This window comes from Thunnus thynnus, chromosome 1, assembly GCF_963924715.1.
Source record: "Thunnus thynnus chromosome 1, fThuThy2.1, whole genome shotgun sequence".
NCBI lineage: Eukaryota > Metazoa > Chordata > Actinopteri > Scombriformes > Scombridae > Thunnus > Thunnus thynnus.
The window spans coordinates 27,725,447-27,743,515 of NC_089517.1; the positions used below are offsets into that span (position 1 = coordinate 27,725,447).

The 18,069-nt window shown below is 39.4% G+C and overlaps 1 protein-coding gene across 2 annotated transcripts in view; it reads left to right on the forward strand.

Moving 5' to 3' along the window:
- The window catches only part of LOC137185728 (protein unc-13 homolog C), a 114,651-nt gene that overhangs the window by 60,909 nt on the left and 35,673 nt on the right, over window positions 1-18,069 (forward strand). For both annotated transcript variants that reach the window (XM_067594061.1, XM_067594069.1), the window contains exons 17-18: window positions 6,504-6,637; window positions 9,303-9,388. In XM_067594061.1, coding sequence (XP_067450162.1) covers window positions 6,504-6,637; window positions 9,303-9,388 — 220 coding nt within the window. The remainder of the gene's footprint in view (window positions 1-6,503; window positions 6,638-9,302; window positions 9,389-18,069) is intronic.

Here is an 18,069-nt window from a genome sequence, read left to right on the forward strand (position 1 = left end):
GTAGCCAGATACCAGAAAAATCTTCCTTTAATGGCTTGTTGTCCTTAAACAGTCAAACAATTAATATTGAATACAGTTGTTACTCCAGTTCTGCTCCTAATTCACTTGTCAGAAGCTCAACATTAAAACTCTTTGAAGTTTTCTGCCTATGGCGAGCACCCTCTCTCTCACCTCATTCCTTCATCATGTATCACCTTCAGCCTGTCATAAAGCTGATATCATGCTTTCCCTCAGCTGTAGTGCGCTTTGTGTAGATGTGTTACAATGCTGGGAAAATATAAATTCAATCCAGCATGACCAGAAATCAATAGGCTATATATTGTGTCAGACATTTACCAGACAATAAATGCTCACCGTGTCTATTGCAATCTTTGCATGAAAGACTTCAACCTTCTAAGAAGGGGAGAGTCCACAGTGAAGAGCCATATCAAAACAGCCAAGCATCAGGCAGCACTTACCTGATGCAAATCTCAACTGTTCTGGGCTTTTTTGGCTCTTAAGTGAGCCGATGGATAATGTATGAGTGCAAAAAATAAGTTGAAAGCATGTTACTTCATCATGTATAAATAGAATAGAATATCATTGGCATGCCATCAGCAGCTGGAGGCATGTTCTCATATTGAGACAATACTCTTTACATATTCAAGAAACACAACATTATCCGGTCCTCAGTTAGGTTTGCTTCTCCAAACACAATTATTTCCATGTGCTAGTTTACTTGTGCATTGGCCTTGCCTGAGTAAATAATCAGGCAACAGGCAGCTCCGCCTGATTATTTTACGGCTTACTTCCCAAGGAGAATGGCAGCCACACCACAGAAGATAATGTCTTTTTAGGTCGTAATGGTGTGCAATCCGCTCAAAAGTTGAATAATAAGCTTCCTTTGTTTAAACAGCCTGAGGGGTTGTAAGCAATTACCAAACTGGAGAGATAGACGCTTTCTCTAATTACATCTTCGTCCACCACAGTTTCACAGTAGACAGCCTCTCCATCAATGCTTCCTCTACAACAGAAGAAAAAGACACCAATACAATACAACGCAAACAACTTTATTAATACCTACTACGGGAAATTTGTTTGGAGCAGGTTGCTGTACACACAACACAGTAACATGCAAACAAACAAATAAATAATGCAATATTGAGGTCAGCTTCACCTCAAAGCAAACCTCACTGTGACAATAAATTATTATGTTGATATACACTCGGTAGCCTTTGACTCAGCGGATAGAACACATTTCAGACCCCAATTCTCCAGATGCTAACAGTAACGGAGTGTGGCAACACAAGAGCTGACACGGTGGCCAGGCAGGCAGTGAAATGTCCCAGGCATGTTGCATAACATAACAACAAAGCTCTCTGCGTCTGCCTGGGCATAAAATGACTGGGGGGGAGGAGGGGCAGGGGGAATCTAGCTTAATAGTTTCTTAAATCCTGGCAGAAAAAGGAGGATTTTGAAAAACAAGATGAAGGGGAAATGGAAAGAGGGCAAATGAATCATGGAAAAGGGAAAGGAAAGGAACTATACTTTTCTTCTGGTTCATCCAGTGGAAGAATGTGCAGTGGCAATGATGATGCACAGTCCAGAAATACCTGGTAACATACACATGACTCTGTATACATGCTTGTGCATTATGCAAATATCAATGTATAAGTATGGAGATTAATAAAAGCAATCCAGTTTCGAAGAGTGAGGTTGGTGATCGTTGACAGGCATGTATGGTCTCCACTGTGCCTATTTGTGAGAAGAGCCACAGAGCAACACGGAGAATACTCCACTTGTTACTGAGCAAGCAATTCAAATTGATTTGATAAGTATCTCTCATTGACATTATCACTTATTTGCCAATGATACCTAAGTGGTTGATTTAACTGTGTTTGAAGAAGATCTTTGTTTTCAGAATATGTGGTTTTGGGTTGAATTCTCCATAAAAAATGTACATATACATTTTCATGGTGCCTTAAAATGCTTTGCAACAGCTTCGGTTCAACCCCCTGCTTGCTGTCTTGGGAATTTGATCACATTCTCCGGGAACATCCTTCAATCAGAGACTCTGTAATTTGTGTCACATTGGGATAACTGATGAGGAGCCAGTTGTATGCTAATGCTGATTTCTCCCACACAGGGACTGAAAGTACTAAACAATAAACATAATCCACTAGCTACCCTCTAGAGGAGTGATGCGCTGCTACGCATATTGCTGCTAGTGCCCCCACCACCCTGTGCACTGGAAGTAGTTGGGACTACACTGCACTCTTGGTTCAGTACAGTATTCACCTCTTAGTACAACTGAGAGTGAAGCCCATGGGTGTGTTGTTGACTGTAAAAAGAACGGCAGGCCACTTAATCACCTTTAACAATGTGTTTGTACCTGCTTGAGGTGAATACAAATGAGCAAACACTACATTTTAACGCGATGCATAATGTATCCGATTTAGTAGGGGTGACACAACCTTCAGTGTCCTTCGTAGATGCATACAGTTTTGCACGTGCACACACTCACACAATGACACACGCACAGACAGGTTTTGCATAGCTGACTCACCCCCTGCAGATACACTTGTTTCATTATTCATGCCTCTAATTTAACATAAATTTACCTTCCTGCATATAGTAGCATACCTCCCCTGATGGCCCAGTCCTCTCATACACAGCTACATATGTTATATCTTTCTGTATGAACCAAGCATTACAATGCTAGTTTCATAAACTATGGATCGGGAGCCAAAATAGATTGCATGTTATTTTTTGTAGTTTTGATCTAAACTCATACAGTAAAGTGCTGATTTAGTTTTCACTGGTAATATCTTGACAGTGTCTCAGTATTTTTAGTCTCATGATTGGTGGACCAGGCAAATCTGTTTTTAGCACAGCTTGCCTTAATTTGTGATCACATGGACCAATGTTGTTTCAGTTCTTCACCAGCTCTATTTGCACATACTCTAGATAATTTACTTGTTTGTGTACATGTAAACTCTGAAAATTAGTGTCCAGTCCATATTGGCATGTCCCTACACAGTATTTGAGTTGAGACTCTGTTACATATAAAACTCAAACTACCTCCCTTTTGCATTTATAGTGCATTTTTCATGTCATGCTACATAGCAAACATAAGTGAAAATGCAAATTAGAAATTCATGAGCCTTTAATCAATATGATGCCTGGGATGGAACCTCCCATGGAAACATGTAATCTATTTTCATGACAGGCAGGCAAGATGATAGACTTAAAGCCATAATATGTGATTATTCAGCATTAAAATGTCTAAAAACGACTAGACCTATGTTATGTATTTTGTTGTGCTGTGCGCTTACATTATCTCAAACATTTCCATGCGTCAGTGTTGTGGTTGTCCATCACAATGGCATCTACCAAAGAGTATACATTCGCAAGATAATATGTCGGCATTGTGGTTGTCCTCCAGAAACTGTCATAAACTGATTTTTATTCAGTTTTAAGCCACATTTTTATGATAAGCTTTTTAGATCTTGGTTGTTTTTAGGTATATCTTTTAACCAGATGAGGGATTTTATCTGCAGAGACTCTGCCCTCTGCCTGTATTTTCGTATTATTTTGCTGTGTTTGGGACGCTTCTGGGTGTCAACCTTTGGGCAGTGGGTGTGTTGCCCTAAGCCAATAACAGCATACAGGGTGTGAGGCCAGGACTCAAAGCGTAGTGACCAGGTTATATCGCTGTCTCCGTCTCTCTCCTCTGCTCTCTGTCTGTTTCATGTATGTATAAAGAGAACAGATTTGACTGCTTGACCGAGGGCAGGGCTGAGCTACACACACGCAGAGCAGAGAGGCCACAGCAGACAGGATGAAGCTCTGCATTCACACAAAATCCGGCAATGTGGCACCTTCCCACAGGGTTCTGTGGAGGTGTGGGCGTGTTTGTTTGCACTTCAGAAAGTAACCGCCCTGAAACAATCAGAAAATTTTATTTCTCTGATTCACAGTTTTGTTCTCGCCGGCACCACTCCCTGTCTTTATTCACTTTCTACTGCTGAACCACCACTGCTCTTTCTTTCTTTCTCTCTCTCTCGTTCATGCTCTCAGTTCGCTCTGGTGTCATTGAGCTAGGGAGGAGGGGCAAACTTTGAACGCTGTGTTTACAAACACCAACCGACAAATTCTGCATTGTATGCCTTTAACTTTTGCAGCCCCAAACTTGAATGATTAAAGTAGTAAACCCTTTTCTGACATGATCAACTGTCACAAAATCAACTGTAAGCCCTATATGTGTTTCTTGTACCTGTGAAATTAAATTCTGTTGCTCTCCCAGCTGCAATGCTGCAAGAGATGCAACAGCATTACACTACTTGCATTACAAGATATTTAATACAAGAATCAACATCACAGGACACAAGTTGATTACTGTAGGAATCGATTAGATTCTAAGGATTGTATTTAGGATAAATGGACTCATATAGCATTTCCATTTCCCAAGCTCTTCCTACATCTCTTCTGTGTGCCGCACCAAAGTCAATATTGAATAATAATTCAAACTAAATTATTCAGCAACAGATCTGAACATGTTTCATTTTTAAAACAAAGTTCTATTCATCTAAAAATTTGTACCAGCCAAAATTAAATACACAAATTAAAGAATGTATATAGCATCCTCTTGGGAGGGTATGTCCCTGCAGTCCACAGTCATAAATTATATTTCTCATTGTCAGAGTGCATAATAAGTGCGCGGGTGTGTTTGAACGTAATTGTGTCTGTGTATGATACAGATCTGTCACTTTGGCTGAGTTTGCTGCAGTATGTGCATTCAGCTGTGTTTTTATCTGTGTGCACAGCCTTGCTTCCTTTTTGTGGAACCTGTTCACGGCAGACTGAAAAACTGTTGCAGTTACTCACTGACTGGAGAAGATCAGTCTGGTCATAGTCAGTGTGGGGAGAACAGATGGTCGAGTCAGTGAGTGGTTTTAGATTCAACACCTTTCACCCCCGGACAGCAGCAGAGATTTCTGCCACACACTGTGACACACATTATTGGAGGGTGATATATTGAATGGAGGACAATTTTGCTTCTAAAACTCAAATAAAAATTATAATCCTTAAGATTACAGTGCTGGTTGATTTCACATGTTATTGCGTTCAGGAGTGTGTCTTAACGCAACGCAAGCATAAGCTGCAGTCTGAGTATTGGAGCTAGGGTCACTATAGCATGAAACAACAAGAGAAAGCCAACCCTGTTCTTTGGGTTCACCTCCACTCAAAACAATCATACTGACCAGTTTGACAAAGTTCTTGATGAACTTTGTCACCTCTTCATTCAGACAGAAATTCTCCATCCTTCCTCTGTGAGAAATTCAAAGGTTGCACATTGCATCTTCTGTGTTTTCTGTTTTCTTTCTTCTGTGCAGTAAGTACAGTAGTACACATTCCTCCACAGATGCCATGTTGGTTTACTACTGTGGTCATGGAAATGCTCAGATTAGCTTTACCTATCTTATATCGCCTCTTCGAAGACTGAGATTGATCACCTCCACCAGTCCATAAGAGCACACGTTGAGTATTTTCACTGGGGTTGCACATTTGCTCTGGCTGGGCCACATGTTGCCCTTTGTATTTATGTACTTGTGTGGAACATGTTTGGGCCAATATTAGTTTGTTACTTTGCTGAGGAGTTGGATGTGTGTAGACCGTTGCCTGCAACTCATCATCTAACAGCTTATGTGATTGGTCCTTCTCCTGTCATCACTCCCTGCAATATTTAAAACTGATCTGCTGTCAAAAAAATGCAGAAAATAGCTGCCATTTTGTTTTGTTGATGCATTTTTGATGATGATGATCTCAGTGACAAATCCACAGTAAAAGTCACCCTATGTTTTGCCCGTTGAATGCTTGAATGCAATGTGAAGCAGCGGAAAGAGGAAATATTTGGCTTGCATTAGTAGTAACCAATACACGGGGAGTAATAGTGAGCAAGGCTATTATCAATGAGATAACTTTTAAAAAAGTGAAGTGGGATTTCATGCATACATCAATACCTTTTGAATCTCTAATTTGAGTCCCACAAGGGCATGGTGGATTCTGCCACTAACAATAAAAACCAGTTTATAGTGAGGTAATCACTGAATAGATAAATAAATAAGGTAATCACTAAAGTCTGGTGATCATGCCACATTTAAAAATGTTCAGTTATTCAGGGTTATTGTCCTTACACTGTGAATGTCTTCCATATTAGTACCTTCATGTCCCTGTTGTTCAATTTAGTTAATTATACTGCAAGTACAGTATTGGTTGCATAATATATATCATGGCAAGATATTATGACATGCAGTACAGAACATATGCAATGTGTTGATAGGTCTGCTTGTATACAGCATCCCTCCTCCTCTGTTTCTCTGGCTATCTTTTTCTTTATCTTTCTCCTAATCCCATGCAACATTTCATTTTTTTCAATATGTCTCATCACAATATCTGCTGCATCACCCTCAATACACTGATATTGTCTTATGACTCATGTTACCTAAATTCCTTCTCTGTAGAGCCGGAAGCAGGACATTCCCCGCGAGGAGCAGGGTCCATCAATAAAGAACCTGGACTTCTGGCCAAAGCTCATCACTCTCATGGTTTCTGTAATCGATGAGGACCGAACGGCTTACACCCCAGTCATTAATCAGTATGTACTTCTTTATTATACCATATGTTGTTTTTAACAAGCAATCTGATCAGTCAAATGCATGCCCAAGCTGCATTTTTTGGTTGCTATGCCGACATTTGTGGTTAGGTATTCCCCTCACAAATGCATTGTTGTTAACATCATAATATTTGCATGCAACCACATTTCCCAGTGTATCTTCCATTTAAATTGTTTAAAGCCCCAGAAAAGTTGTATTAAAGTCTTAAGTACTTCTCTTTAACATTTGTGACTAGATAAGCAACAATCACAGTTTAAACATCTTCATCATTATTTATTAAGAGTTTTAACACTGAAACACTAAACTAATCTGCTTCATCTGGCCTGCATGTGTTTGTTTGAGAACATTCATATGTTGCTAAACCCTGATTGGTGCCCAGAAATGCATGACATTACCATTTTTCCAGCTAAGCCCTGCCCACTTCAAACCAGCAAGAAGGACGGAAACAGAAATAAAGACATCTGTCATGTAGAATAACCAAAACAGTTCTGACTTTGGCAGAAAATTGTGTGTTCATGAAGGAAAGTCTCACTTATAGTAAGAAACTATTTGTGTAAATTGATTTTCAGGGCCTTTGAAGCTATAAATGACCACACTGAAAATACACCAACATCCTGAGAGAGGCTGAGTTTTCACTGCATGCTGTATGATTTATGCCCCAACCATTCATGACCAACTAGACTTGATGGAGAAAAAAAAACATAGATAACTAGCTGATATATAATTGGGGTTATAATGTGGCTCATGCTGATGAAATATTTATGTATTTATACAATACTTACATTTTTTATTCATTTATTTGCCTTTCAGGCTTCAGTATTCATCATACAGAGTTGAATAAATGAGAGAGAAATATCCTTCTCAAAGTATCGCTTCATAGTAATTCATTTCATAGTCATTCCCTTTAAGATCATTTATTTATTTAGTTATTTTATATTCATATTTTAGAAAAAATGAGGTGCCCATCAGCTCCTTTAAATCTGAAAAAAATATTTACAGATTGTGGAGACTTGAATGAGCGGTGTGTTGCGCAAGAAGGCTGTGAGGCAGCCAGAGAAGCCAGCATTCAAAATGCTTTATTTTGTATGGTGAGCCATGCTATGGATGGCTAAAAGGGGAACACAGTGATGCTGAATTATATAACAGATGAGAGATTTGTTTGTAGAAAGTAGGGATAGAGGGCTGGTTGTGGTGATGATGTTGAGGGAGGTGAAAAGCGTTTGTGTCCGTCAGATTTGTTTAATAAAATCAAGCAAACTACATGACCTGATGAAAATGGAGTGGAGCTCGCCTCAGATGAAATAAGATGCAACCTACATTTTCTTTCTGTCTCGCTCATACATATCCTCTCACACTCTTCGCCCTCCTTTCTCTTTTCTCTGTCCTCTTGCTGATTTACGATGCTTATTACGGCTCTGTTTATGCCCTGAGCCCTCTCTCCTACACTGTCTAATGATACATTTGCAATATTCATGCCCATTTCCTCCACATTCCCCTGGTCAAGTTCCAGAGTGACAGCAACTCTGATGCATTTTCATGGTAAATCCAGGAGTGGACTTGTTGCCTTTATATAATTGGAGCTGTTGCCAGAGGGAAAAGAATGTTAACCTGTTGCTCTATGTCTCTGTTTCAAGCCAAACAATGAATAGACTGATCTACTGATTTAATTTTTTTTCAATTTCGTAATTGTAAATATAAAATTTGGATGCTATAGATGTTTTTAAAAGTGTAAAAGGATAAGAAGAGATTATTTCCAGAAATACTCGTCATGCGGATTGTAAAGCACATAACATCATTTATTTCACCACATAGAGGTAGACTATAAACCATCTACAGGCATGTACAGTAGCTACAGATCTTTACATTCATTTAGCCATGCAGGATTTTCATTGTCTGCTTTGCCTACAGTACATCGTGGGTGCACAACGAGACTGAAGAATAACAGAGGTGGAGAGAAAGATTCTGAGAGTGATAGAGATGAAAGAGGGAGCAGTTGTTTCTGGGATGTTTCTTTTTTTTCTCCACTTGCCACTGGGAGCATAAATCCGCCTTCTAGCTTCAGTGTTTATTTCTTTGCTCCATAAAAGGGTGTGCCGAAGGTTGGGGAGGAAAGAGGAAAGTGTGTGCAAATGTGTACACACACTTGGGCATTAGTTTTTGCAGGAGGGTCCCGGCTGAGCAGATGATTACTGTTTCAATAGAAATAGTTGGACAAATGTGTTTGTTGTTTGAAACGAAAAACCTTTCTCAAGCCAAGGCCCTGTCATCACTGTCTGAAGATACGGATAATTAAACCATTGACATCTCACATTCAAGCTGTGACTGAAAATCTATAGGCATTCAAAATAGCACATTACTTGCCAAATAAGTTGCCTCCCCTGCTCTCTCTCTCCTCTGCTGTGCCATTTCCTCCTGCACTTTTCCTCATCTTAAAGCCCTTCACATGCATCTCCATTCTACCCCAGTTCAACCAGGTTTGGAAATGACGGGGGATTATTAGATTATGAGATTCACCAACCATGTCTTTTTGCACATCTGTTAAGTCGTTTGTTAGAGATTCAGGCTGGGCCAAGCCATCAGGCCACCCAGTCGAGCGTGTCATTATACGGAAATGAGTCTGATTGGAATCCGTTTCAATTCCACCAGGTTTCCACAGGAGCTGAATGTGGGCAAGATCAGCGCGGAGATCACGTGGAACCTCTTTGCCCTGGATATGAAGTATGCAATGGAAGGTAAGTAATGCTGCTGAACAGACAATTGTCTCTTGCTTGAACGTGTGTGTGTGTGTGTGTGTGTGTGTGTGTGTGTGAGTGAGTCAGAGCTGCAGATAAATAAGATAGATTGATTACATGTTGGTGAAGAATAATAGGTTAAAGTTTACAACAAGGTACAACAAGATACACAATATTTTGAGTAGTTACCACTGAATGTGTAACTACTTGTTAGCTATTCACTAATTAGTAGTTAGTTCTAATAAGTAGCTCTAGTTCCTCTGTAGCTACTCTGGAACAGGTGCAAAGTGTTTTATTCCTCCATTGAGGTGAGTGTTGTTTATTTGCTGGTGTCACTGTGTTGTTTATCAGTTGTTTCTGGCTGTGGTCAGCTGCACTGCCTATCTAGATTACGCTTCCCCGCTTTAGCTCTATTGATCAGTATAGAGAAACTGGAACTTCTTTTAATCAAGATAAACAATTGATCAATGGCACAATCAAAAACAGATGGGATGCTCAGGATTGTGTGTCGTGTGAAAGTATGTATATGTTCCTATATTTTGATATCTATGAGGACCAAATGTTTTCACAAGTAATGCAAGATGAGAAAAAAAGACAGCGACAGAGTACTTATGTATGTATCATTTAAAAGTCAGTTACATTTAGATTCACAATTTAGTGTTCAGGTTAGTTATTTACTTGGACCCATGACTCATGTGCAGGAAGCAATATAATTGACCTACATTACCATCAGCAGGCAGCAGCACATAGGAAGTAGTCATGAGTCAAACAAAAATCTTACCTTAAAAGTTACCATAATTATAGACACACAGCAGCCATTATATACATAGAAATGTCCACACTACTGCTGCACTGCTTTCTGTGTGTTTATGCTATGGTCTAACATAACATAAAGATACACAGACTCGTACTTCATTGCTACTGAATAATACAAGTACTATGTAAGATGAGTGCAGTGTGCAAGATGAATGCATAAAAAAGGAATTCTACCGCCACTTCCTTTGTACCATATAAAGGTAGTGATATATAATCTGTAGTCTTGTAGCATGAACCAAAAATCACTAATTGCTCTAGAATGAAAAATCCATCACTCCGTTGCAGCCATTGTAGTGACAAATTTATATTTAAAATATGCCCCAAATTGTAATACGCATTTAGCATTCTTATCATTTTCAATAATTTAGTATAGATTTTGTCAACACATGTAAGTCTTTTTCCAAAGACAGAAGAAGCTCTTAGTGATCAAGCAGTAAATCTTACATTTGCTCTGCTGGCAGGAAGACAGATGTTCCCGGTTTTAAAGTGGGTTTTGACTTAAATCCCCACCCCCCTCTTTCTCCAGCTCACCTGCCAAAAAGCAGCAAAAGCCTCCTGGAGGTTATTGAACTAGGCTGGAGGCTTCAGGATCAAACCTCCAGGATATCAGGGTTTATGGTGGAGGAGGAATACAAAAGGGAGTTAACGGGACTGGGGTTGTGAATGAATGTTAAAATGAGTCTGTGTGTGTATGTGAACGTGAGGACTCAGCAGGATAGCACCCTGGGTTATGATTTTGTGTGAAGTTGTACTCAGCTCAAGTTTTCCACATTCATGCATCCAAATTGCAGAAATAACGCAATATGACATTAGTACACAGCACACACTATACTTAAGTTCACCAAATTCATCTTGCTTGTCAGATCCCTTCATGTCAAATTCAAGTTTTAACAGACAAGTGCTTGCCTGCTGCTGTGTAGAACACGGTTTTGGGTTTGACTTGGATAGAGAAGATTCCCACCACATTTAGGAAATCAGAGCAAATGTATTGCAACTCATTTTAGGGATTGTGATCTGCTGTCGCCCAACTTTATGATTTAGACTGGTGCAACAGATGTGTTTCACCTGCAGGTTTCACTTTCAAACCACCTCTTTGTTGAATGAGACATGAAAGAGGGAGGAATATTTTCTACTATAATGATGACAGAAGAGGTAGAGGGTTGCGTTTAGAAAAGCTGGGTGATCTGATTGAGGTCAAAAGTTGGGAATGCTCTTTATGCTGTGTGTAAGAGAAAAGACAGGGAATAGCTTATTGGTGATTTATCCTAATCCACACAGCACATACCTGCTGCTTCCTCCTTGCTAAGCCATCTTGAGTTGCTATGGAAACCAGGTGGCAAGAGTGAAATCTGCAGTGTGTCTTGAGATACAGTATTCACACACATACATAAAAGAAGCATATATAGACTCTATAGATGGAATATCATTTCTATACCAAATGGTATTAAATGTGATCTGCGTTTTGCCAAGGAAAAATATACAGAATGTGTGTGGAGTATATGCATACAAATGTGCCCATACATGAAATTTTAATGAGATGGGTGGGGTGTAGATTTGTAGGTGTGTGCATGCAAAGATGTGTATTTCTGTGGTGAGATAATGAGCAGCCATAAATCAACAAGATGGATTATGTAAGCTGAAATTTATATTAAATCCCCAATCGTAATCTTTTTCATAATTTTATGTGTATAATTTTAAACATCACTGTATTCTTGTAAAATTAATTGATACCTCGGTATTTATGGAAAACAAATGAGGTGGCAGTCAAGACTATCTGTAGACTCTATATCCCACTAGTAGAATTGTTTAAGTTATATGTCCTCAGACTTCCACTGCCTGTCTGTCATAAAAAGGATGCTGCTTCTTGTTTTCTTACCTCCTGTGCCCCAAAGAGAAAAACTGAAAAAAACATGTTGAAAGCCCTCCATCAACCTTATGTCATCATCTAGCAATGCTCTCTGAAACTGTTCCTCTGATTGGACAGCAAGAACAGTGACCTCCATACTGTATGTTTTGTATTATAACACAAACCAGCAGATTTTGCACAAAATCCAACCCAGTAACATACTGTAAAATGGAATCTAGAAAGTTAAGAAGTACTCTGATCATGAGAAAACAATGGAAATATAAACAAATAATGTGTTTTATAAATGACTGGTTAGCTGGAGAAGATGTTTGTTCCCCACTGAAAGCTGAGCTTTTGATTATGAATGTGGTCATCATTCCAAAAAATTGAAATATGGCACATTACATCTTCTGCAGCACATTACAGTAAAGAGCATAAGCAGGCATTACAAGACATTGAGAGTAACATGTTTTTAGTCTTATCAAAGTTTAATTTTTGAAGTTATAAAATGCTGAACTGCAAAGAGGAAAAGTTGCAGTACAATATGTATTACAGAATAGTGTGTCATCAGCATAAAGGTGTACATTGCAATTAATTAGAGGTAAATTGAATGGAAACAATGTGATAGTCATAGATAGTTAACAAAAGTGGCCCTAAAATTAAACCTTGGCATTGCATTCAAATGATTACAAGGCTTTTGTTAAACAGGACATTGTAATAGAAGTATACTAGACTAGCTATTTAGATCACTTGTCTTTCCACTTTATGGGGTAATATACATAAAGTGAGAGAAAGAGAGGGACAAAGTGTGGCTATGTGTGATTGGACGTGTACATATCTGAGTCAGGGCAGCAGGGCATGTGACCACCTAGGGTGTTACTGACTGCTGTCACAGCAGGTTTGGGCAGTTTGTGTGTTTATATTTGTGTGTGTGTGTTTGTGATTTGCCTGAGGGTGTCCGTGTTACAAAAGTAGACAAGAATCATGGATGCACATACACCCTCTTTCTTGCTCCTTTAGCCTGAACCCTCTTCCCCTGCTTTGCCTCCTCTTGCCTCATCTTGTCAGTACATCACTGCCCGCCCACAGCGACACATGCCAGGAGGAGGACATGACTGTCATATTCCTCAAAGGAGCACTTTGTATGAATAATTGCTCATTTCTTGTCAGTCCTACTGGCTGTAATAGTTCTAGGTTTGGTTTGGTGAAGACTCATAGTTACAGTATATGAAAGAGTTTGGCAGCTCATAAACCACATAACAGTGTGGTGAAAACATGCACATTGTAAACCACATAACTGAATAGATTTTTGTAAAACCACATAAAAACAGATTATGCCTGTGGATCCTGTGTATTACTCATGGTTTGGTGCAGAGTAATTTGATGTTGTGCATCTTTAAAATACTGTATGTATGATACACTGACATCGATATCTGACTATCTTTTCCATTAGAAATTATAAAGTGCCCCATAATACATTGCTGTTGTGTAACCAGTGTTTATACGTAATTTTTAAAAGTACATGAAAAAGTGACTGGTGCATGTGAGAGTAATGTTATATAATAGCAAAAACCATTTTACAGTTGAAAATGCACCTCATGGCTAAATGGACCAGCTAACATTTCAGCCTGGTTGTGGTACTGTAATTTACTGCAGTAAAAAAAGTAATGTACATCAGATTGTATATTAAGATACATTAAATGCTTGTGTTTTCACTTAAAAAAGTGTAACTAATGAATTCTCTGTCAAGAATTTGATTTAACAATCACACACCAACTGATACATGCAATGTAGGCTAACATAATCCATGGCTCATAAAGGCTCAACAGAAAAGTAATTTGTATATTGGCCTGGTTATACTGCCCAAACTGCCAACTAGTAAACATTTAGACTATTTGCTACTTTAATTTAACCACTTACATGACACATACATGTATCTGGCATATGCATAAATGTGTGTCTGTGTGAGAGATAATGCAAAAACAGACAACATGAATGGTCATATGTAAAGGAAAGCAGTGAAACCGCAGGGGATTTAATTACTCTAATAACGGCTCACTGCTTTCTACAACGATCAGTCACAACACAATTATTCAGCTGGAACACCAGCAATTGATTGTACTCGACTGTACTTCCACAGCAGGTAAGAAAGCTTTGGTCATCTGAGGTTTTTTTTCTCTACCATCATACGACAAGCCCACATTTAATGTTGATGTATGCATGCTCTACACACATGTATCCTGCAGTGTGTATGTGCACATTCCTCCATTTATGCATGTATTCTATGTGCTTTTACACAATGAATGACAATAATGTGATGGAAGAGGCTAGGAATACTGAGCCAGTCAATGTTTCTGCCAGTTTTTCTCATTCAGATGGATGGAAGTAACTCAGAGTGACCTGTTTACATAAGAAGGCACAGAGAACAGGCAAGATGGCTAACAGAGACACCCTGAAGGAGGCAGGCCAGAATGTCCTGCTTTGTAGGCCTGTGTTTCTCTGTGTGTGTCTGTGCATGCAGTGTGTGCAGCCATGTTTGTATGTGCATTTATTCAGCCACACATTTGTGCAAGCATTCAGTTTTACAAGCAAGTAAGAAAGAATGAATGAGAATACAAGAGGAATGTGTGTGTGTGTGTGTGTGTGTGTGTGTGGGTTTGCGTGCATGCGCACATTGCATGCGCATTACTTAATGAAGTCTTTAATGCATCCTCTGCTTCCTGCTCGGAGGCTTTTGGTGCTGGTGCAGAAATGGATGCTGCTAATTTTAGCATCTCTGTGTGAATCTCTGAATGTGTGAGAGAGAGAGAAAGAGAGCGATAGAGAGAGGTACGAGGGAAGACCAAAAGAGAGAGGACAAACTAGGAGGCAGAGATGTGAGAGAGTGAATGACTGTGGCTGCAGCTGAACTCACTTCTCCATTTGTTTATTCACTATTACCTACATGAGAAACCCTCAAAGTGCTGTTCTGTAGTTGTAATTGAGTTTTCAGACACCTATTAATCATCATCGTTTTCCGTGACCACTGACAGACAGGTTCATGTGTTATTTACATTCTTGATTTCCCAGAAGCAAAGGTGAAGCCATTACATTGAGAATTCAGAATTCAGACTCAAGCAAACATCAGCCGCCATCTAGTGTGGGGCCAGCTCACCAAACCTCAACGTAAATAAACAGAGGGGATCACTGACTGATAAAAAGGCAGGGGGGATCCTGTCATCTACATTAAAGTAGTACCTCGATAACAGGGTTTAAATAAATTGTTTTTCTGTTTTTTGGAGAAAAAAAACAAAACACATTTATTAAGAGACGAAAAAGTAGTGCCACTTCTAGAGTGCAGAATACTTCGATGATGAAGTTCTACAGCACATGCTGTATATCCACTGTATAGCTGTTTAATGGCCATGGTCTTTGGAGCATGTCATTAAAGATCCAATGCTCCAGGCCAGCAGCCCATTAACTCATCTTCAGCCTGTTGGAACAGCTTCACTCCATAGAATATTTTAATTGAATTTCAATTACTGTACCTCAGCAAGTTCGTTTCCACAGAAAGACGCTGTTTACGGGGCTGGGGCATGGCTATAGGTTATGCGTTGCAGTGTGATTTTAATAGTCTGTTCTCCAGCCAGTGATCTCTAATGCCCTTTTTGCAGTTTTGAGCATACAGTTAATCCTGATCTCCTCTCCACTCTGTACCTCAGCAGCTTATGGTTTTATGTTGGCACAGATCAAGTTTATAAAGCACTGAGGTCCTGTTCAAGCCTTGTAGGTGGTGCATTTATGTCATACTAGAGATCTCATAAACACTTAGGAAATTTTCCTCATTACATCTAGTGAATGTGGTCAGTCCAGATGAAAAGCATAATCCTCTGGCATTTTGACTTTTCCATTTGTTAGTGATTCACTCTACTGAACCAATGTGGACCTTTACATTATTGAGTCATAAATTTGGCTGTGTCCCAGTGCATTCTATATTTGAGTCGCATCAACAGGAGTTAGTGTCTCTGTGGGCTTTGGTGTTATAGCAAAGCTGTGTCAGTAGGCCCCTGTGATGTAGCTTAGGAGGCTGTTTGACAGAACTGGGTCAGAAGCCAAGATGAAGGAATTATGTCACAAAGAGAAATATACTGGCCATGGCTGCCATTCTGCTTCTCCAGCCTTTTGTCTCAAGCAAATCTGTATAGCCACATGCTCCTATAGATATATTCACTGAATGGTAATTAGAGGATGGGAATGCTGTGGTGAACCGTTGCATTTCATCATAATATCCACGGCATTTAAATCAATGAGGCAGAGAGTGAATGAGTCTCCTGTGAGTTTGTCTGTCCCTGTGGGCTCAGTCAGACAAGATGACATCCTCACCAGGGACCTTGAGCCTACTCCTCCCTCAGGACAGCCCACACTGTTTACCACCAGCAGGGCACAAAGGCACACACACACACACACACACACATACAATGGCGTATACATGCACAGATGCACACACACAAACATACTGAAACACACACATACAGGCACACACAGATATGAGGTACAGTGTGTATAATGACAGCCCATTCAAGCACACTTGATACTTTTGTTTATATATGTGCAGCCAGCTTTTTTTGCAAAAACATGGGTGAAGTGGAATATAAATAGGGTGGGTGTGGTGATTAAACATTATCTTCACAGTCAGTCACATTATCTGTGAAACAGCTGTGCCAATCACAATGGCCTGTAACATAAATGTTTCACTAAATAAAGAATTGTATTGCTGTCCAGGAGGTGGATAGGGGCAAGGTGCAAATGTACGGTGCCACAAGCCATTTACATGATTGCATCAACTGAAATTTATGCAGTTTTGAAGACAGACAGAGGTGTAGAAATCAAAAAAGATAAAACATAACTTGTTCCTTGATTCAACAGTATCTAATTCAAGCAAGCCTATTCTAGTTAAAAATACAACAGGCAAACATGTTGGAAAAAGACGATGAAGGTTGCCGCTTTTGCAGCTGGTAAACTGATGTGTAAATGCGCAGGGTTGTGAGGCAGTTCAGTGATGATTTTTCATGTGTGTCCAATGCATCCAGGATGTTATTTGCATTTATACCTCATGGTTTGCAATGTGAACCAGTGTGGTTTTTCTGTGACAAATTTGGGTTGGTCCCGCACAACACTTTCTTCAAATTAGAGACTGCAGATGGAGCATTACGTACATATCTGGCCCGCCACCTCAGTCAAATGAATTAAAAGGAAGGTCTTTATATAGTCTACAAGCAATTGTGGATGACAGATGCTGCCATAGACTCCTACTGCCTTACTGCAGTTTTGCAGTCTATAAACTTAAGTATACTTTTGCTGGTCAAAATATGTCCACTAGGTGAGGAATGTGCGGTCATAGTCTTCTTGTAATCACCAAATTATTAAATGAGGAACCTTTCAGTACAACAGCAACAAAAAAAGGACCTGGTCATTGGACGTCAGTGTGCACTGTATTCCCTCAGTCAGTGTATTCTGTGTTCAGTCAGATATCCACAAATTCTAAACACCTCATGTATCCTTTTATCACCTAATTTGAATGCCACTAGTGTATCGTTGTGCCTCTCCTTAAACCTTTGCCTCATTCACACTGTGTAAAGCACAGAAAGTGCCATACAAATGGATAAAGCATATTTCAAGGTAAGTAAAATAACACATTGTAGTTCTTCTTGCTCCAGAATTTGTGATGCTACAAGAATAGCACCCTGCCACATGCATTCATGCATGCACATGCATAGACACACTCAGTATGTTAAATACTTTTTTTATATTTAATGTGTCAATCCATGTGACACCAGGAGGAGGCCTCAGGAGGCTGGATTTGTTTAAACAGCATAAATAAGTATAAATTGATTTACCTTCCACAATGACAGATTGCCCTTTGAAAACATGTGACACCTAAGCTTACGAAATAATTAATTGTCATGGAAGGTATATTGTCATGGAAGTTATATTTTCAATAAATTATAAATTAATCACATTTAAGTTCCACAGCTTGTAA